This window comes from Podarcis vaucheri (genome assembly GCF_965113315.1).
Source record: "Podarcis vaucheri genome assembly, chromosome: 2".
Classification (NCBI taxonomy): domain Eukaryota; kingdom Metazoa; phylum Chordata; class Lepidosauria; order Squamata; family Lacertidae; genus Podarcis; species Podarcis vaucheri.
In genome coordinates this window covers 4,158,261-4,180,742 of record NC_138760.1, presented here as the reverse complement: position 1 = coordinate 4,180,742, position 22,482 = coordinate 4,158,261, and the positions used below count along the sequence as shown (strand labels likewise).

Below are 22,482 nucleotides of genomic sequence, written 5' to 3'. Positions count from 1 at the left end.
AAAGTGGTATAGTAAATAATAATAATAATAATAATAATAATAATAATAATAATAATAATAATAATAATACAGTGTACAGTGGTACCTCGGGTTAAGTACTTGATTCATTCCAGAGGTCCGTTCTTAACCTGAAACTGTTCTTAACCTGAGACACCACTTTAGCTAATGGGGCTTCCCGCTGCCGCCATTGCACCACTGCACGATTTCTGTTCTTATCCTGAAGCAAAGATCTTAACCCGAGGTACTATTTCTGGGTTAGCGGAGTCTGTAACCTGAAGCATATGTAACCTGAAGTGTATGTAACCCAAGGTACCACTGTAATAATAATAATATCCATTGCAAATAAAATGGTGCCTTGTTGTTGTTGTTTAGTCGTTTAGTCGTGTCCGACTCTTCGTGACCCCATGGACCAGAGCACGCCAGGCACTTCTGTCCTCCACTGCCTCCCGCAGTTTGATCAAACTCATGCTAGTAGCTTCAAGAACACCATCCAACCATCTCATTCTCTGTCGTCCCCTTCTCCTTGTGCCCTCCATCTTTCCCAACATCAGGGTCTTTTCCAGGGAGTCCTCTCTTCTCATGAGGTGGCCAAAGTATTGGAGCCTCAGCTTCACGATCTGTCCTTCCAGTGAGCACTCAGGGCTGATTTCCTTCAGAATGGAGAGGTTTGATCTTCTTGCAGTCCATGGGACTCTCAAGAGTCTCCTCCAGCACCATAATTCAAAAGCATCAATTCTTCGGCGATCAGCCTTCTTTATGGTCCAGCTCTCACTTCCATACATCACTACTGGGAAAACCATGGCTTTTACTATACGGACCTTTGTTGGCAAGGTGATGTCTCTGCTTTTTAAGATGTTGTCTAGGTTTGCCATCGCCTTTCTCCCAAGGAGCAGGCGTCTTTTAATTTCGTGACTGCTGTCACCATCTGCACTGATCATGGAGCCCAAGAAAGTAAAATCTCTCACTGCCTCCATTTCTTCCCCATCTATTTGCCAGGAGGTGATGGGCCCAGTGGCCATGATCTTCGTTTTTTTGATGTTGAGCTTCAGACCATATTTTGCGCTCTCCTCTTTCACCCTCATTAAAAGGTTCTTTAATTCCTCTTCACTTTCTGCCATCAAGGTTGTGTCATCTGCATATCTGAGGTTGTTGATATTTCTTCCGGCAATCTTAATTCCGGCTTGGGATTCATCCAGCCCAGCCTTTCGCATGATGAATTCTGCATATAAGTTAAATAAGCAGGGAGACAATATACAGCCTTGCCGTACTCCTTTCCCAATTTGGAACCAATCAGTTGTTCCATATCCAGTTCTAACTGTAGCTTCTTGTCCCACATAGAGATTTCGCAGGAGACAGATGAGGTGATCAGGCACTCCCATTTCTTTAAGAACTTGCCATAGTTTGCTGTGGTCAACACAGTCAAAGGCTTTTGCATAGTCAATGAAGCAGAAGTAGATGTCTTTCTGGAACTCTCTGGCTTTCTCCATAATCCAGCGCATGTTTGCAATTTGGTCTCTGGTTCCTCTGCCTCTTCTAAATCCAGCTTGCACTTCTGGGAGTTCTCGGTCCACATACTGCTTGAGCCTTCCTTGTAGAATTTTAAGCATAACCTTGCTAGCATGTGAAATGAGTGAAATTGTGCGGTAGTTGGAGCATTCTTTGGCACTGCCTTTCTTTGGAATTGGAATGTAGACTGATCTTCTCCAATCCTCTGGCCACTGCTGAGTTTTCCAAACTTGCTGGCATATTGAGTGTAGCACCTTAACAGCATCATCTTTTAAAATTTTAAACAGTTCAGCTGGAATACCATCACTTCCACTGGCCTTGTTATTTGCAGTGCTTTCTAAGGCCCATTTGACTTCACTCTCCAGGATGTCTGGCTCAAGGTCAGCAACCACACTACCTGGGGTGTACGAGACATCCATATATTTCTGGTATAATTCCTCTGTGTATTCTTGCCACCTCTTCTTGATGTCTTCTGCTTCAGTTAGATCTTTACCACTTTTGTCCTTTATTATGGTAATCTTTGTACGAAATGTTCCTTTCATATTTCCGATTTTCTTGAACAGATCTCTGGTTCTTCCCATTCTGTTGCTTTCCTCTATTTCTTTGCATTGCTCGTTTAAGAAGGCCTTCTTGTCTCTCCTTGCTGTTCTTTGGAAATCTGCATTCAATTTCCTGTATCTTTCACTATCTCCCTCGCATTTTGCTTGCCTTCTCTCCTCCGCTATTTGTAAGGCCTCGTTGGACAGCCACTTTGCTTTCTTGCATTTCTTTTTCATTGGGATGGTTTTAGTTGCTGCCTCCTGTATAATGTTGCGAGCCTCCATCCATAGTTCTTCAGGCACTCTGTCCAGCAAATCTAAATCCTTAAACCTGTTCCTCACTTCCACTGTGTATTCATAAGGGATTTGGTTTAGATTGTATCTTACCTGTCCAGTGGTTTTTCCTACTTTCTTCAGTTTAAGCTTGAATTTTGTTATAAGGAGCTGATGATCTGAGCCACAGTCAGCTCCAGGTCTTGTTTTTGCTGACTGTATAGAGCTTCTCCATCTTTGGCTGCAGAGAATATAATCAATCTGATTTCGATGTTGCCCATCTGGGGATGTCCATGTGTAGAGTCGTCTCTTGTGTTGTTGGAAAAGCGTGTTTGTGATGACCAGCTTGTTCTCTTGACAGAACTCTATTAGCCTTTGCCCTGCTTCGTTTTGATCTCCAAGGCCAAACTTGCCAGTTGTTCCTTTTATCTCTTGATTCCCTACTTTAGCATTCCAATCCCCTATAATGAGCAGAACATCCTTCTTTGGTGTCACTTCGATAAGGTTTTGTAAGTCTTCATAGAACTGGTCAATTTCAGTTTCTTCAGCACCAGTAGTTGGTGCATAAACTTGGATTACTGTGATGTTAAAAGGTCTGCCTTGGATTCGTATCGAGATCATTCTATCATTTTTGAGACTGCATCCCAGTACAGCTTTCGCCACTCTTTTGTTGACTATGAGGGCCACTCCATTTCTCTTACGGGTTTCTTGCCCACAGTAGTAGATATGGTAGTCATCCGAACTGAATTCGCCCATTCCCGTCCATTTTAGCTCACTGATGCCCAGGATGTCAATATTTATTCTTGCCATCTCATTTTTGACCACATCCAACTTACCCAGGTTCATGGTTCTTACATTCCAGGTTCCTATGCAATATTTTTCTTTACAGCATTGGACTTTCCTTTCGCTTCCATGCATATCCACAACTGGGTGAGTTTCTGCCATCTTTGTTTCTGGTTATGCTGGCCTGGTGGATCTGGTCACCCACTTCTGTTCCAAGTCAGAGCCCAGGCTGCTGCTCAGGGTGACAAATTAAATCTCCCCTTACAGATTTTCCTCAGAGCTGCTGCTCTTGGGATTTGGATTTGATCTCTCTGAATCATACCTTATTCAGAGAGCTAAACATCTGTATTTTAAGAATCTCGTGGTTGAGACAGATGTTTTCCCTCTTTTTTCTCAAAGGCTTTCCCTTTGACTAACTTAATTTGTCAGTCTTATTATTTATTAGACGCGGGTGGCGCTGTGGGTAAAACCACAGAGCCTAGGACTTGCCGATCGTATGGCCGGCGGTTCGAATCCCCGCGGCGGGGTGAGCTCCCGTCTCTCGGTCCCAGCTCCTGCCCACCTAGCAGTTCGAAAGCACCCTTAAGTGCAAGTAGATAAATAGATACCGCTTTATAGCGGGAAGGTACATGGCGTTTCCGTGCGCTGCGCTGGTGCCGGTTCACCAGAGCAGCTTCGTCACGCTGGCCACGTGACCCGGAAGTGTCTGCAGACAGCGCTGGTCCCCAGCCTCTTAAGTGAGATGGGCGCGCAACCCCAGAGTCGGTCACGACTGGCCCATACGGGCAGGGGTACCTTTACCTTTATTATTTATTAGAATTCTTGCCCACCCTTCACCGTAAGTTCCCAGGGAGTGCTGCAACAACTTTAAAATGCAGTATTAAAATAGTTTTGTTTTTTTTAATTACAGTCAAGGTAATAGGGTGGGCCCTACATATGTACATATGTATATATTAAGCTGGGGTAAAGATGTGCATCTTCAGCATTCAACAAAAACTACATAAGGAAGACACATTCCCACCCTCACAAAATTCAAAAGAGCTTTATTAAAACAGACATGCACAATGACCTAGTGGAGCATAGACTTTCTATGACTGTGATATAGATGTAGATACGTGTCTCTCTCTCTCTCTCTCTCTCTGTGTGTGTATATATATATATATGGCAGGTGTTCTTCTGCCCTTCAGGGGAGCGAAAGAAATTAAAAAGTATTTGTCCACTGTGAGTGCTAACTGTGTGAGTTCAGCTGCCTGCGACCAGCACTGAAGGAGGGATTAGAGATAAAGAGACAGCGGGTCCACCATGGGACAGTTCCCCCCTCCCGCCCCCAAAACCCCTCAAGAGCTGAAGCAGCAGCTTTTATAGCTTCCCCACAACAGGCCCTGGGAGGAAGAAGGGGGAAATTAATTCCAATCCTAGAGTGAGCCTTGGCGGCTCTTAATAGCCGAGATTGCAGTCCCGGTGCTCATTTGCCGAATGGCTTTTCGCCCGGCGATCCGGGGGTTGATTATTTCTTTAGCATCAATCCAGTCGGGCGCGGAGAAAAGTTTTCATCTTCTCGGGGCCATTTAGCCTTGGCAGCAGAGGAGGAATGCTGAACAGGGGAAGCGATTCGGCTGGGGTGGGGAGAGGAAAGGGCTTTTCGATCACCTACAAAGAAAAGAGACACGAACCATTTGTTCCCGGGGTCTCGCGCCAACGCTGGCGACCTTTAAAAACCTGTGTCGCCGACACATGAGGATTTGCTAAGGAGGGATAATATTTTGCCTTGAATGCTCATTTGTAGCAGATTATGGTGACGGGAGCGATAGGCGCATGGCAACGCAATCGTTGCAGGAGTTGGAAGGACTTCAGAGGCCATCCATCTCAGCCCTTTGCCGCAAAGCTGGATCAGCTAACACAGATATCATTCTCTGCAATCCACACCAGCAGCACACACTCAGGAACTACTAATGTCCTTAGAGAGGAAACAGCCAAGGATGGCTCATGTAAGTAAGCCAAGCTGGGTGTAACAGGGGAAGGCAAATGCACATCTTGCTTCACCACAGAGCAGCCGGTGTCCTTTCATTCTTTAGTCCCACAGCTCTAATGAGCTGACATATACACCATAATTCAAAGCACATTTTTCACCCAAGGAATCCCAGGAACTATCGTTTTTAATGGTGCTGGGAATTGTAGTTCTGTGAGGGGTAAACTACAGTTCCCAGGATTCTTTTTTACAGGGAATATGCTTTAAATGTATGGTGGATACACAGCCCAGGTTTCTGCTGATGAACATTTTGCATTCAGCTTAAGTAAAATCAGTTGACTGTGCTTTGAAGTGGGTTCCTATCATTATGAACATTGGACACTCCCTCACCAACAAACACTGCAGCAATAGTCTTCCGTCCAAGGGATCCAGTATAGAAAGCCTTACAAGTGAGAGCCAGTATTGTGTGATGGCTAGCATGAGACTTAAGAGAGGAAAAACTGGGTTTAAATACATGCCACAAAAGTTTCTAAATGATTTGGGGTCAGTTACCATCTTCCAGTTTAACCTACTTCACAGGGCTGTTGTGTGAATATAACAGGGGAATCGTGTACAGTACTTCATCCTGAGTTCCCTAAAGCGAGGGTGGGCTAAGAATGTAAAATAAATAAATAACTGGGTTCAAAGCAGAATTCAGGGACACTTTGGAGAGGAGTGTTCAATATGATACTATTGACTCTTCCTAGTTTAGTCCTCCAGTTAAACGCAGACATATATTTGGACATGGGTATGTATGATAGCCAGCCTGCAGCTTGAGTGTCACCACTCTCACCCATAGAGGGGTCCCATAGGCCTGGCACACTTGGGGGGCCCATAGAGCTACAGACCCCCTTGTCTCTCCTGTTCTGCATTACAGCCTTCTTTCTGGCTCAGCAGACTAACACGAATGGCTCAGAAGACAGGGGTTTGCATGTCTACTTTCATAATCAGTTAGCTTGCATGCCATTCTTCCACCAGAAATCTTCGCAACATCTTACGTCAGAAACACTTACATAATATAGCACTGTTTCCAAATAATTCACAAACGCCATTTAAATACTTATGCAAACATTAACCAGAGCAACAGTTTGAGCCTGTTGCACACTTGCAAAAAATATTGGCCATTGTTAGCTTGGGGGATATCTTCCTCAACTGTGGGGGGTTTGTGGAGGAGAGATAAAGCACAGGCATATTGCAAAGTCCTGCCCCTAACCACACTCCACTTCTTAATTTCTTGGCATTAAAGTTAGAACTTCACGAAAGAGGCACCAACCTTCCCACAATCTTTAAATCCAGCTGACTCTGACTACACAAACATCCCAATTCTCTCCTGCATTAACCAGCGTCCATGTGCAATACGGAAGGCTCAAATACTTTTTAGCATTGTTTTTGGGAAACCCTCAGAAATACTAGCCTGGCTGATATTATGAATCCATGGCAGAGGTAGGACTTGAACTCTGCTCTCTTGGAAACTAAGGCCCACTTTATAGAGGCTCCTGGGGCAGCAAGGAATATTCCTGCCTCCGCAGTTACTCCCTCTACAAGTTTTGGACATCTTTGACCATGAAGTTTTGCTTTATGGTGTTTGTGTAACAGAGAAGAAATACACTTCCCAAGGGAGTGTGGGCATCGTCTCTCTGTTACAAAGAAAAGCAAAACAACCATGTGGACAGACATTTATTAATGTTTCTGGAATGATGTGGGAGAAATCACAGAAGCTCAGCAACCATCTCGCTCCAGGTACAGATAAAGGAGCTCTAAACCCTCATCTGCACAGCCGCACTTCTGAATAAGACAAGCTCACACATGAACTTCCAGTGAATGCAAACGGAAAGAGCCCCCCCCCCCCGCCCTCCATGCTTACTGGCCACAACATCCTCTGTGTCTGTCAATCTCCTCCCACACCTCCTGATAACCTAGCTCTGACGGTGCCCCTCAGTTCTGACCTCCAGCCTCCCTGTTTATACTGATTCTTGCAATGCTCTCAAATATAATCAACCGCAAAGGGGGGGATGGCAAAGGGAGAATATTTCATTCTTATTAAAAAGCAAGTGGCATTTGTCAGGAGAAGTCGGATTCTGCCCCAGTCTAGCCCCAGCTTCCCAGCCGCTGGTTCGTTTCTATTCCAGATGGATGTGCTGCGTCCTGCGATATGCGCAGCGCTTGTCTCGGGGTGGCAGACGGGGTCGTGTGCCTCCTTATTGAATTGCTCGCAGCCAAGGGTTTAAAGGCCGCAGCAGGGGGAGTGTTATTAAAAGGGAGGGAAATGAGTCATATTGGAAAGCTTCAATCTGAATTACAGTGTGTTTGTTCGGCAATATATTAGCTCTGGAGATGGCTGGAAAGAGACCAGCCAGCACTCCGGTCTCTTGGAGACAGCTTTTCAATCATGCATAGTTCCTAACATTAGCACCTCGGCTACTGCTGTAAGATGCAGGAATCCAGGCAGTATGCAACACTCAGAAAATAAATTTAATATCGATTAAGAGCACTTCAGAAATAATTATTAGTTAGAGTTATAGTTCCTCCTGTACCCAGGACTGCTGTACACTCTGCCCACAAGCACACTTGGTCCAAATTTAGCACCAAGGAAACAGATTCTGCAAATGGAATAAATTATGCAAATTAGAGCATTTTCGCTCTCATTTGAATAATACATTCCATTTCTGTTTTCCATGAGGGGGCAATGAGCTCTACAGCCCTCACCACCTCTATTCTGCGGGAAGTCTCTTTAAACCCCTAACTCAATGTGTGAGATTTCCCCCAGTGGCACAATGGGTTAGTGCATCTGTTAACCACAAAGTGGGGGTTCAAGCCCACCTAGGGATGGCTGTGGGGTTGGACTAGATGAGTCTTGGGGACCTTTCCAACTCTACAATTCTATGATTTTACCTCATATGAGCTAGAAATGTTTAGCCCTGAGTGCTAGAAACTTGCTTTACTTTTTAAAGAGATTTCGCACAATGCTGAATTCTGCAAGAGATACCAAATTCGCTGCTTGCGGGGTGCATTCAGAGTTTCATGGAGCGGGCCCAGCCTTCCTCCACCTGCGGTTCATTCTCCATATCTCATTCAGGCTCACAATAAGCTTGTTAAGCCACGATGATTCCAGTGTAGTAAGTAGGGGGCAGTAAATGAGGCATTTTCAGACAGCACTGAATGTACGTCTTGCACCTCCTGAGACTGTAACACTTACCATTGGCTAGAATGCACATGAGACTTAACAATGGCTCCCTTAGGGGACTTCCAGATGGGGGCTTAACATCTCAATTTGATTGTTCTGATCTGCTTTTTCATGTGGGCAATTGGTATGCAAGTGTCCACACATTTTTCATAACCATTCTGCTGTATCCCATCTGTACCAGTGAGCAGTGCTTGGTGGAATGTTCTTAGGATGTATTTTCTGGTCCTACCTTTTCCCATGCAAGCAGGTATTTTTGTACCTTTACACATTTAAATAATAACACACACCCCGAATCTGATGGCATTTTTTAAAAATTGAAAAATGGTGCCGAGGTCTTGCACAGTTTTTAACACAGAGGTCTTCCATGTTATTAGTTTTTTTAAAACAAAAAGAGCTCCACTGTATGTACAGTATTGGCATTACATTAGCTGAAGTGATTCCCCACATGTACTGTGCGGAGATCTTGTAGTTGTAATAATAGTAATAATAATAATTTCTCAAATTCAGATGCGCCTTTGGCATGAAGGAGTTGGTGGAAACGGGCTTTGTTTGGGCTACCAGAAGCAAAATGGCTTTGGTTGTGCTCAATTGAGCAGCAAACTGAAATAAGGGTGTTGAAGTACAGATCACTAAGCACTTATCTTTATGGCATGTTAGGAAGTAGCTTAAATCTACTCAGATTTAACTCAGGGTAAATCTACCCACCCCACCCCTGAATTACTTTCCCCCCTCTCCCAGTTAAGGAGATGCAATTTCTGATGGAGGGGCAATGGTTTGTGGGGACCTGTACCCGGCAGGAGGCAAGAATCAGAGGCATGGGGAAGCTTCGGAGCTGGAAAGTGGAGCACAGGATGGGTCAGAAGAAGAGGAGAAAAAGGCAGGTCAGGCAAGGGAAGGTGCTTCTCCACCCTTTTCTGCACCACTCTCCCAGAACGAGGAGGGAACTGAAACGGGATGCACAGAGAAAGTTTCCATACAGGCACAGTCTCCAGCTGCAGGCACACAGCCCCTCGGAGGAAGGTGCATAAGCTGGTGGAGAGGGAATGGTCCCCCGTTGCTGCAACTACTCCACAGAATGCGGACCTGAGAATAGTTGCCTAGCCTTTAGATTGGGGTGTGTAGATATCCAGAGATGTAGAAGTGACTGTGCTATCTTTGACAAGAAATACTTAACTATCTGCCATGTGTATTCCTTGTCTGAGAAGTGCCCTTGACAGTTGTGTATGGCAACAGCAACAATAGCTACAATTCAGGGACGCAGGTGGGGCTGTGGTCTAAGCACATCTTGGGCTTGCTGATCAGAAGGTCGATGGTTCAAATCCACGCAAAGAGGTGAGCTCCCGTTGCTCTGCCCTAGCTTCTGCCAACCTAGCACTTTGAAAGCATACCAGTGCAAGTAGATAGATAGGCACTGCTGTGGCGGGAAGGTAAACGGTGTTTCCGTGCGCTCTGTTTTCCACCACGGTGTCCTGTTGCGCCAGAAGCGGTTTAGTCCTGCTGGCCACATGACCCAGAAAGCTGTCTGTGGACAAATGCCGGCTCCCTTGGCTTGAAAGCGAGATGAGCGTCGTAACTCCATAGCTGCCTTTGACTCAACTTAACCATCCAGAGGTCCTTTACCTTACCTTTTAGTTTTAGATAGAATTCAAATAAGAGTGACAGTTACATACTCAAACCTTACCTAGACAGAACAGATGTAGTCCCAAATTGGGGGAGCCTAAGCCAGACAACTTGGTTCTCTGGCCTCTTGACAAACCCAGTTTTATAAAAATCCCTTGCTGTGATTTTGCCCCAGAGTTGTTGTTGTTGTTTTGCTTTCTAGAAGACCACCTTGCAATGAGTCCTAGATTAGCTGGACCTTGATCCAATCCAGCTATCTATCTATCTATCTATCTATCTATCTATCTATCTATCTATCTCTATCATATATCTATCTACCTACCTACCTACCTATGCACACATTAGAATGGGACGGGGAGCAGATCATGCAAGGCAGATGCAAGACAACATCTGGTTTACAACATCTGGTTTCAGGGGTTGCTCCTGTGCATCGTCTTGCTGCTCATGCCAATGCGATTTCTTCTGGCAGCCTTTCAACACCAACACCACCACTCCAGTTATGCAGAACTGGTGGAGGAATTTTGTTGTTGGCACTGATTTGTCCTGAGAGACAAAACTGTTGGAGAGTTACAGCTCCTGCTGTGGGTGTAGAGAACAATATGGGAGAAACATATTTTATTGCAGGTAAGACAGCTGAAGGTGTCAAGTTTCACTCTTACAGATGCACTATGGTGTTTCTTCTCTCTGCGCTTCTCCCAGTGGTCATTTCTCCTCTGGTCACTGCTGGGGATACATGACCTGAATGTCTGTCTCCAGGCACTGCGGTCATCTGCAAGGGATTGCCACATGGCGGCATTGATGTTGCCAGCCTTCATCACGTTTGCAAACGTCTTTGTAACACAGAGTTGGTCTGCCAACAGTCCTGGTACCTGAAGTCAGCTCCCTGTAGAGCATATCCTTTTGGATCCTGCCATTTTCCATTCTGTGTACATGACCAGGCCATCATTGAGACAGAAATGTGCGAACATGCTGGCAAAGTGGGCTTGGAAGAGCACATCTTTGTCTGAGACTCTGTCCTGCCGTGCAATGCCCAAAATCTTCCTGAGGCATTGAAGTGTCACTCCTGGTGGGTGTAAGTTGCCCATGTCTCACTTCCATAAAGCAGCATGCTCAACACGCAAGCCTGGTAGACCTTCATCTTGGTATTTGGTTGTTAGCATCACATTTTCCCCACCACCACCCCTTTCAATTCCTTGGATTGCCCAGGCAAGGATATAGGACAAGGAGAATGGATGACAGTCTGGGAGGGAGTAGAGCAGGGGTAGGCAACCTAAGACCCGTGGGCTGGATGCGGCCCAATCACCTTCTCAATCTGGCCCGCAGACATTCCAGGAATCAGCGTGTTTTTACATAAGTAGAATGTGTCCTTTTACTTAAAATGCATCTCTGGGTTATTTGTGGGGCCTGCCTGGTGTTTTTACATGAGTAGAATGCATGCTTTTATTTAAAATGCATCTCTGGGTTATTTGTGGGGCATAGGAATTTGTTCATTTCCCCCAAAAAATATAGTCTGGCTCGCCACATGGTCTGAAGGACGGTGGACCAGCCCACAGCTGAAAAAGGTTGCTGACCCCTGGAGCAGAACAATGCTAAGGAAAATCATATGGGTGTGCCGTGACAGCTGAGAGGCTTGCTCAACTGAGGATATCGGGCGAACGCCAGCTGTGCCAGGATGTGCTGTATTAAATGCTGGGAGCTGATGGAATATACCAGTTCTATGGAAGTAATATGAGGTAGGAACATGAAACAGTGGGAGGCCTTCTTTATATTGCTTTAAGGTGGGGTGCGGGTGGCGCTCTGGGTTAAACCACAGAGCCTAGGACTTGCTGATCAGAAGGTCGGCGGTTTGAATCCCCGCGATGGGGTGAGCTCCCGTTGCTCGGTCCCTGCTCCTGCCAACCTAGCAGTTTGAAAGCACGTCAAAGTGCAAGTAGATAAATAGGTATCACTCTGGCGGGAAGGTAAACGGCGTTTCCGTGTGCTGCTCTGGTTCACCAGAAGCGGCTTAGTCATGCTGGCCACATGACCCGGAAGCTGTACACCGGCTCCCTCGGCCAATAAAGTGAGATGAGCGCCGCAACCCCAGAGTCGGTCACGACTGGACCTCATGGTCTGGGGTCCCTTTACCTTTAAGGGAGGGTGGGTCCCCACCCCCCAGGAACACAGTCTCTTGGGCAAAGTGATCAGAGGTGACATATGGGTGGAGAATGGAGCCAAACTACAAAGTGAAAAATTACTGCTCAGTAGTAGTGAAACCTGCAATCAGCTGAGCATAATCTGGAGGGTGGGGAGAGATCACATGGCAGGAAGTGCTGCACAACTGCGCAGGGACTGCAGATCAATAGCAAGGAAAGAGCAGTCTAGGGAGAATAGGCTTGACCTGATGGGAGGAGGTGGGTATGGATCTAGAGGTTTGGCAGGCCAGATTAGGCCTGATGACTCTCCCTGCTCTACGAGAACAGAAGGCAACTCTTAAGTAATAAGGCATGAGGTAGTCTTATTTTAACATTTAATCAATACAGGGCAGAGAAGGGAGGTGGATTCCCTAGATTTCCAAATTGTTCCCAGGATTTTTTCCTCGTATTGCTGGGGGCCAGGCCTGTTTCTCCAAATCCTGCACAATGGAAACTCGGAGATTTTTAACTCAGAATCAATTGCATTATGGATTACCATTCAAACATTTTCAAATTAGTTTGTTTTGCATGTCTTATTCTGAATCAGCTATCCTTGGAGAAAGGGCAAAATAAAATGTGACCAATTAAAATAGTTTGGGGGGGGGGGAATCACATACACACACCCCATACTCTCTCCCAGGTGTTGCCAAATGACGTACTGTTTGGGTTCGGTATATGCAGAGAGCAGTATCACTGGAAGCCATGAAGGAACTACACATAAACAGAAGGAGCGAGTTTTTAGAAAGGCACTGTACATCTGAAACACATCTCTCAACAGTCATAAGGTCTAGAAACTTATGCTTAAATATAAAAGAAAATACCAGTAACAAAATTGTAAAACAAAGTAAAAACAGCTGCGATTCTGAGGTGTCCACATTCTGGCTGAAAACTGACTGTGCCAACTACAGCTTGTCCCAATTCTCAACAAGCTTCTTTGAGTTAAAGCTAAAAGGGGGCTAGAATGGAAACTGAGAGGAATAGAAATCAAGAGCTCCCCTTACTGGATGGACACGGAGCATGCAGGTGCAGAGCGGAAGAGAGGGAAGAAAAGGAAATCCACAGCAGGTTCTCTTCAGCCAGGGACAGCAGCTTCTGTCCACTCGCCCCTTGATAGTCAGACAAAAGGCTGTGCGAGGCTTGCTTAGATCAGGGACTCCTGGATCTCCAATATGGCCTTCTCGGCTTGCACAATGCGCTGTTGTTTTCCCCTGCCCAACTCCTGGATGCACATACTTGCCTTTCATATTTTTGCATGTGTAATGAGTGAGGGTCTAATGAGACAAAGGGCTTATCCACACTTGCCTCTCCTCCGCTCTTTCCAGGCACAGTCCACAATTTAAAGCTCTCTATCCAAACACCCACCCCCCGTTTTTTTCCTTCATTTTTTTTTTTTTTTTTTTTTTTTTTTGCTCCTGAGCTTTCCCCGCAAAATCATACTCTTTAAAGCTCAATTGGAGCAAAGTCAACCTGTGGAAAACCAGAATTGGCAGTTGCTCCGATTGAGCTTTAAAGAGCAGGATTTTGCGGGGGAAACTTGGGGCAAAAAAACCAACCACAACAACACTCAGACACAGACCACTAAAGTGCAGACCTCTGTGTGGAAAGAGCAGGGCAAAAAGTAAGAGCGCATAAGCCTAAACTGAGGTGGAAAATACAGAAGAATATAGGAGCCAGAACTCCAGGGTTCAATTTGGAACTATGAGAGTAAATAGGACTGACTACATAAGGCTAAAAGTGTTAATGCCTCCTGAGACTTACACATACTCATACAGATGTATTTATTAATGGTTTACATCAGGCTTCCTCAACCTCGGCCCTCCAGATGTTTTGGGCTTACAACTCCCATGATCCCTAGCTAGCAGGACCAGTGGTCAGGGATGCTGGGAATTGTAGTCTCAAAACATCTGGAGGGCCGAGGTTGAGGAAGCCTGGTTTAAATACTGCTTGTTCATAATATAAAAGGCTTTTATGGCTTTATCTTCAGCTTCCCAACAACTGTGTGGGAGGTAAGGCATCCCCATTTCTATTTTATATACTGAGGCCAACGAAGAGCAACTTGGCCAAACCCGAGTCAGCCCCATCCCTTGGGCAGGAGGTCCATGACCAAGCAAGCTTCTTAAATTCACCCTCCCAGCTCCAGGCCCACCTCTGTGTTCGCCATTTGGATGAAACTAGTTCTATGTGAGCCTGGGCCTTTCTTAAGGAAAAGGCAAAACAAATAGTTAGAGCAGGAATCCCATCACACACTAAAGGACAGAACATGAAGGCTGCCTAGAACTCCATCTGTATGGAAGGTGAGCCAGCACTGATTATGGCATTGCACAGCTTGCTCCACTGGGAGCCTGTCACACATGTGCCATTTTATGTAGCAGCCATGCAGCGGCCATTTTGTTTCCAGAGGGCCCGAGTCAGCCACATCCCTCAGGCATCTTGGCTCTCAGCCTGCTCCCCGCTCTTTTAGCCCACAAGCGCACACTTTTAAATTTTGCTTCTCCTTTTCTCAGGTGTTCAAGGGCCCTTCTGAACCTAGCTGCTGCATCCATTAGAAAAAGCTGTTTCCCATGTTACATGATTGCTTCTCTCCCAAAATAAGAACCGTGTTTTGTCTGTTTACCTACCAGTCCCAATTACAATACGGGGGAGCCAGTCAGACAATGAGCTCTTAACAAGGCTGTGGCTAATGAAGAAGTGTTTCCTTGCTAATTAATACTGCTGAGATGGGGAAGATTTCTTAGATTTGCTCAGTTCAGAATTGGGCAGGATAACTCCTTCAGTGCCCACCACCAGTCTTATAGACAAGAGCACCAGTTACTACTCCAGCCAGGGTTGCAAGATTCAAAGAAAAGAAGTGTTCCGGTGCACTGAATCAGTTTTACTGGAGGAGGAATTTCAGTGTTCCCTTTTTTCCATAATATTGCTGTAATAGCGGGAGACGCAGCCCCTTTCAAAATTATCCCTTCTATACATCTGCTAACAGCTTCAAGGCCTCAATAAATCCCCCCTCCAGTTACAATCCAGGCCCATTTCTCTACTGGTTAAAAAATTCCCTGCCCCTCACATCATTATGTCAATCCAGTGTGAACGTGAATAGCTCCAAGTTGCTATGTAGCACTGGCTGTGAGTGGTATGAGCCAGAAAGGGGTTAAAGCCAAAGAGGAGGGATTTATTATTTTATCAAAATGAGGCTACGGCAGCTGTTTAAATGCAGGAACATCTGGCACCGCATGACCCTGTGAAACAGCAGGGCCAGACGGGGCTCCAGGCACCCATCAGCTACTTTAAGTGGCTATTGAGCGTAATAAATGGAAAAGAAAACGAAGCCAGCCCTTTCCCCAGGACAGGGCAATGCCGAACACAGCAAGATAGCAAGCCCAGCAAAAGGACAGGCATTATTATCTGAGGATGAGGACACATGCCTTTGTCCTTGGGTCAGAAAAATAATAGGATGTTCATTTTGTGAAGCTCCTTTAGAAACAGACATGTGTTAAACGTGTTGCATTTTGCAAGGGTGCCTCTACATCATGGGTAGGCAAACTAAGGCTCGGGGGGCCAGATCCAGCCCAATCGCCTTCTAAATCCGCCCCGCAGACAGTCCGGGAATCAGCGTGTTTTTACACGAGTAGAATGTGTCCTTTTATTTAAAATGCATCTCTGGGTTATTTGTGGGGCAAAGGAATTTGTTCATCCCCCCCAAAAAAAAATATAGTTTGGCCCCCCCAAGGTCTGAGGGACAGTGGACTGGCCCCTTGCTGAAAAAGTTTGCTGACCCCTGCTCTACGTTATTAGAAACATTTTCATATGGGGAAAAGTGATGCACTAAATTCACCCTACCAAAGCAAACTGAGTGGAAAAACCAAAGTAGAGGTTTGTCCTGCGTCCCATCTCTGATCTCTTGGCTCTGAACTAAATCCCATTTCCTCTGTAGAGCCAGGAATTTTTATTTTTTTTAAGTCCTGAGGTCATCTGCCTCCTGCTGTGACCATCAGCCCCTCCCTGCCCCCAGCCTCCAAAGAACTGAGGCAGTATATGAGCGGAACATAGGGAGGAACTCAGTGCTTTTTTCCTTAAGAAGTTTTGGCTCACCATTTTATAGTTCAAATCGGGAAAAAGAAATACAGTAAATAGATAAAAGTACAAAGATTCACAAAATGTTCAGGGGTATGCATACCCCTGCGTCCCCCCCCCCCAAGAAAAAAGCACTGGAGGAACTACAGGAAACAAAAATGGAATCAGGAAAGGGGAAGGGCAGGGATTCTGCTGTAGCAATTTCCAAATCTCTCCTTTTCAACATTCAATGTTTTTCCACTGTACATTTTTAAACACCACTATTAGGTTGATATTTGAGGCTGGATTTCAGATATCTATCTGCATTGCTATAATAGATGAATATGGCTTTCTGGAATTCTGAACCCTCGATTTTAGTTCAGTACAGCCTTCACTCTTCAAAAGCAGCAGAATTGCGGTCCTCATAACAAAATGTACAAAATTGAGTAGCAACTTCTAAACACTCCAAAATGAGATTCTTGGGATGTTGGTGGCTGAGTGAGGGACACAGGGGCTCTCCAGATGTTGCTGGACTCCAAATCCTATGAGCCTCAGCTACCATAGGCAGTGGCTAGGAATGATGGGAAGCAGAATCCAGTCACAGATGGAAGGCCACATCTTTGCTTTACATCCCCCAACCCTACCTCCTTGCTACATTTTTGGTCTTCTTCATTCATACACTTCTGGATCATGTTATTTCTAATGTTTTACCCACCCAGTTCCTCTTTTTCTCCAACATACTATTCCTTGGTGAAGTAAATTTAAAATTCTACTGTCTCTTTTGCAACCACAATGCAAGCACACCAAACAGTTTAGCACTATTCTATTCCATCCTGCAATGTTTGGGGATTTCTTACTTTTTTTTAGCTCAGAGCTGTAGATCCCACTCCTCATAATCTCCCAGCATCTGCTGACAGAAATGTACACAAGCACAAAACAAGTTAATGGACAGGGTCCTGTTGACCCGGACGGTGCTGAACCACAGGGGGCTGCCATTAATAAGCTTTTTTCAGTTTGCAAAAGCAAAGTTAGAAATATCTCAAAATATCGTGTGCTGGTTAAACACCATAAACAACATTTGGGTATGAATCTCAACATCAACTGAACTGTTTTCAAAAAGCAGTATCAACTATTGAAGTCTGTAGATTTCCCCACCACCACTTTGTTAAAAGAACTTCAGGTTGGTTTGTGGATAATCAGAGTTCCCACCTCAACTTGACAAAATGCTCTGGTTGAAGGCTGATCCGCATGGAAAGGGAACTCTGGGCCGAGAGTCAACAAGATTTTCAGCTGAACCCCCTTGCAGAGCTTGCCATGTGCCCAAAATGCTAGCATCTTCAGAGAGACCATGTACATCGGCTTGTTAGCAATTGCCTTGTGGGGCACTCGTGCCCTTTCTGCAAAGGACAGCTGTGGGTGGTCGACAGAGAGCCTTTCAGCACTAAGCTCTGGTACTGGGCAAAGCCTGATAATGGATAGGGTACTCATGCAAAGTCGTTCTTTCTCACACCAGGCTTGCTCTCGGGTATCCATCTGGGCTAGATGGATTCACACCATACATTTAAAGCACACAATTAGCCTCAAATAATCCTGGGAAGTGTAGTTGTTAAGGGTGCTGGGAACTGTAGCTCTGTGAAGGGAAAATTACAGTTCCCTGGATCCTTCAGGGATGAATTAGGTGCTTTACATGTGGGCTGAATGTGCTTTAAATGTATAATGTCCACAGTCTGTCCATAGCTGACCTGGTATTAAGCAACATCCTGGGTTCCTTATGGCCAAAGGTTGCATAAAGTTGAATCTGATTATCTCAGCGATAGAAATAGGTGAGTAAAATTTCACTTAGCTATGCTTTTCAGTCAAAGTCTACTCTGAGGTGGCAGCATCACATTCAACATCCTCAGAGCCACAGATAGGATACTTATATACGTGATTGGCAATTCTGCATTTAAAAGAAACAAATAAATCTGAAACACTAAATCTACATTCCAAGCCCACTGAGCAGTCTTGAGTTAGTTATCATCTTGTGAAGATAAAAGGGGACACAATCCCCATGAACACGATCACAGACTTCTTGGAAGATACAAAAGATGAGATGCACCCCTGACTTTAGGGAAGTCAATTCCGTTAGTAGATCAATATTACCTGATAGCACTCAGACATTATTTTAAGTTAGAGTCCACATCTTGAGGGCTAGCAAACTGCTCCTTTTCTTTTGTTTATTTGAGGGAAACTCCCAAAATGCTACCATGGCAGCTACAACATTCAGCACTATTATTTTTTTTATTCCACATCATGATCTTAGACTTCCTTGCCTGATGCTGGGTGGACTGGAAACCAGGAAGCACAGATGGGGCAAGTAAAAACTTCCAATGGTCTTCAATATCAACCAAATTCTCAGGTGAAAGAATGGCATATTGCTGGGCTCTGCTCTAAATATTCATTCACAGCAAGGTTTTGGTTCTATAGGCAACTGCAAAATCTCATTTGTCTAAATGGTACAGACAACACAGAAAATGTTGGGATAAATTAGAAATGTAGTTGAAGAGGGATGCTGTCTGCCTAAGATGCACTATAACAGGGCCACAAAGGAACTGAATAAAAAATTGAAGTCCACAGAAGCAGCCCCACATTTTAATGGGGCACCTCCACAGTAATAGTGGCGGCTTGCAGCCTGAGAAGTTAATACAGACCAGGCACTGGTGTCTGAATTGTTTCTCATTCCTTAACTTTGCTTGTAATATTTATTTGAAACAACTGATGATCCAGTGAGGTGTAGTTGGGGGGCTGCGGATTTCCCACCCATATTTTGGGCTTTTTTTGAGCTCACAGTAGTGTATCTTCTCTCTCTCTCTCTTACACACACATCACACAAGACCTAGTTTGAGAATCAGGAGAGCATCTCATTTGTACCTTCACTGAATGTTTTTTTCTCTAATGCAGGGCTCAAAAAAACCCCAGTAGCTAAACCTTCTTTCCAAACCCAAAGCACACCTCATTCCTTTGATCTCCCTGCCTTTCAGCCAGCAACAAAAATCGCTGTTATCTGATTAAAACAAAGGTCCCCCCACAGCCTCTTAAAAGCAGTGCTCTCAGGCTGATGGAAAGCTGAGGGTAGCCCCCAAATAATGTTTTCCTCCCCATCTTGCTACATAGAATAAGATAAGCCCAAGAAAGACAAACTAGTTAGATCTAACCTTGCAAAAGTCTGTATGTAGCTCCTTGAGAAAGAAAAGAGGGTGGGGGAGGGGTTTGCATTCATGAAACTGTTGAAAAGTAAAAATTGATTGTCATGAAATCCGATTCTCGCTGGCCTGGTGCTTAATGAGCCTGTTCCTTATTTCTCCCTGCAACATTACAATGCCATAAAAAGAAAAATAAGACACAGGCAGAGAAAAAAATTAAAAATGAAACCGAAGCTCTTAACTCCCCATTTGCAAGCACTAAAAACTGCAATGCCTGTTACCTGTGAAAGAATTATTTCACACACACACATTGCACACCAGCGGACGTGTATGAAGCAGACGGAAGAGAATCAAAATTTTATGATTCTTTTTGAAAGCTATTGTTTGACTGGTCTAAAGAGAAATTGGGAAGTTCTAAAGTTCCAAATCACAAGGGCCAGGTCATTTCTGCTCCCAAAAGTCACTTTAAAAAAATATGGCAGCATGTTTGGTAGAAGAAAAGAAGACCAGAAGCCTAGGGGAATGGAAGTAGGGGGGAGGTCTGAGTTGGAATAAGCAAAATAACACTTTGCTTTAAGTGCTTCTCCACTCAGTTTAAACTGGGCAAATTAGAGGAGCAAGCCTCCAAGTGGAACAGCTAATGGGCCCTGGTTTAACCAATAAGGGGTATACTATACTAGGCAGAAAGAAACACTTAATGCCACAATCTGTAAGCATGTTGGAGAAACAGAACCAACAGCAACACACTGGCTGTTACATCCCCTTTCATACGTATGTGCAACAGAGAGAATGATGCATTTTATGGAAGACATCTTTTCGGACTGGATTGTAATTCAGAAGATGGGCGTCAAGGTCAGAAGGGCGGGGGGGGCAGGGTTTGTGCCTGAACTGGGTTCCAGTTTTATTTTTTCTGAGGGCTTGCACCAAGCAAACAACCACCCTGCCCTCAAGACGAGCAAATTGGAACTAGTGCATCGGATCCTGGGGGGGGGGGGGCGACCGTGGCTCCCAGGGTTCTGCAGTGCTTGTGGCATTTGAGACAAGCTAAATTCGCAACAGGAACACCCAATGCAAAAGGTCAAAGCTCTGTCTAAAATTACTCAGTTTAGAACCAGAAGAAGCACCTCAAAAGAGGGGCGCGGGGGAGTTGCCATGTCACGAGGGGAAAAATGTACCTCTTTTCCTAACCAGTGGAAGTGGGTTCTGAAAAAGTGGTGGAAACCAGTTTTTGTAGATAATGAAATGGAAATAAAACTCTGAATGCTGGGATTGCGGTGGAAGGTCTGGATGGGCTGATCTGCCCTGAGAGCCCCAGATCCTAGCAAATGCTAGGTACGTCTAGCACTTTGCACAACTCACAGAACAAGCGTCTGAAATATGTGTGAGCACACACACTCTATTTCCCACCACCTTGCACGAAATCGCTATTGTACGGTGTGACCCGGACGTGTAGGTGCAGTCTATTCACGCTTGCATGGTGTTCCCACGTGCAAACCTTGCACACCAACTCCGTACTAATCCACCTGCCTCCGGGAGCCAAGTGGCACGGCACGACCACGTGCGCGCGTTTGTACACACAACGGGTACGCGAGGGCGGGCGCCGGAGCCTCGCTTGTGCCGCGCCTGCGAGCGCCTTCCGCGCGCGTTTCAGCCCTGTGGGAGTTGAAAGAATATGCAATATCGTCCTGGACTATGACACGAGCGTCCGATGCATGAACGTCTGAGTTCGGGAAGAAAGATCGGCGCTGCTCTCGGCTGGACCGACCACTCGACCTCGGGGTGCCCGCGCGTCACCCAGCCGCCGCTCTTCGGCTTCTTACGATGCCACTGCGAAGCGCCGCGGCGCGAGCATTGCGAGCGCGCCTTGACCCGGAGTTACACCTAACCGCCCCCATGGCTGTCTGCGGGCTAAGCGGGAAGAGGATCCGAATTGGCAGCCAGGCTATATTTACACGATTCACGTCTCGCGAGCCGCCTTCCGCGGAGCCGCCAGACGGGCCGTCGCCCCAGAGGAGAGCGGAGGAGGTGTTTTTACAGCTTGGCAATCTCTTCTCTTCCTCGCCCCACTCCGCCAAAAAAACCAAACCAAACACCCCACACAGGCGCTCCGTGCTGATTTCTTTTTTGTGGGCGGGGGGAGACGAACTTGCTACATAATCTGATTGTGCCCCACACTAAGAAAACAGGACACACACGCAACCCACACACAACCCAGCCGCCCGCCCGGCTCGCCAATGAATACATACAGACGACTCCCCGCTCCCCAGAAATCAGCGTCTCCCTTAACTTTCGAGACACGCGTCAAGTCTCTGCTGCTTACATTCCAACGAATTGTAACCCGGAGTCGAGTCAAAGTTGGGGAAACGATGCGGGCGGCGGCCAGAATTAAAGCAATCCCTCCTCGCCATATACACAGTACTAGCCTTTTTTTGGACCGGGCAGAAATCCCTCCTGGTGCCTTTGGTGCCCACTTTCCCTTCCCTCGTGCCAAGGGGCAAGTTTGCTTCGGGCACAAGGCTGCCTTCTCGGCGACGGCAACTTCCCCCGCCCGCGACCCCCTCGCCAGCCAGCCAGCCAGCCAAGCCGCCCGCCCGCGCCTCTCCCTTCCCCGCTCGCCCCTTACCTTTTGCAAGAGCCACTGGCTAAGGAGGAGATGCACCCAGCTAAGGACCTTCATCTTTCAAGGCAAAAATCTTCCGCCAGCATCGAGAGCGCGGCGGGGAAGGGGGGTGGGTGGGAGAAAGAAAGAGAGAGAGAGAGAGGTGGGTCTGGAGGAGGTGTGGGGAGCTCGAAGAAAGGAAGACCACCAGCAGCAGCAGGCGCCCCCCCCCCAAAAAAAAGGGGAAAACAACAAAATCCTTGCGGTGGGAAGGAGACCGCGAAAGAGCTGTGCGGGAAGGAGGAGCAGCAGGTATCCGGAGCAGCAATCCAAGATGCACTGAGAATTGAGGCGGGGGGGGGGGAGAAAGTTGACTCTGCACTTGATCGGAAGGAGGGGAGCGCGTGGAGAAGAGACGGGCGTGAGTTGCATGCGCCCTGCCCAAGATGCTGGCAGGGAAGGGGGCGCTGGCGGCGGGGGGGGGTGATGTTCCTTAATTCCCTAGTTCACCAATCCCAGTCCGCCCGCCGCTGATGGGAGAGGGTGTTGCGATTTTTCTTCCTACACCTC

At 46.2% G+C, this 22,482-nt stretch overlaps 1 protein-coding gene and 1 long non-coding RNA gene across 4 annotated transcripts in view; both read right to left on the bottom strand.

Annotated features, from left to right (window-relative positions):
• The window catches only part of NXPH4 (neurexophilin 4), an 88,874-nt gene extending 66,831 nt beyond the window's left edge, over window positions 1-22,043 (bottom strand). The window contains exons 1-2 of one of the 2 annotated variants that reach the window (XR_014215880.1): window positions 21,937-22,043; window positions 4,047-4,751 (exon numbers count right to left, since the gene is read on the bottom strand). Coding sequence is in view for 1 of the 2 variants with exons in the window: in XM_082208899.1 (XP_082065025.1) it covers window positions 21,937-21,990 (54 nt within the window). In the remaining variant the exon portion in view is untranslated. Of the gene's footprint in view, window positions 1-4,046; window positions 4,752-21,936 lie in introns of those variants that run through there. The other variant, XM_082208899.1, reaches the window with a different exon arrangement.
• Window positions 16,559-20,962, bottom strand: LOC309524541. Of its 2 annotated transcripts, none has more exons than XR_014215988.1 (3): window positions 20,707-20,962; window positions 19,326-19,464; window positions 16,559-17,038 (listed from the first exon to the last, which is right to left on the bottom strand). It is a non-coding gene; the product is annotated as an uncharacterized lncRNA (long non-coding RNA). The 2 variants fall into 2 exon arrangements; XR_014215989.1 differs by having other exon boundaries at window positions 19,326-19,475; window positions 20,724-20,962.
• Window positions 22,044-22,482: the final 439 nt, after the last annotated feature.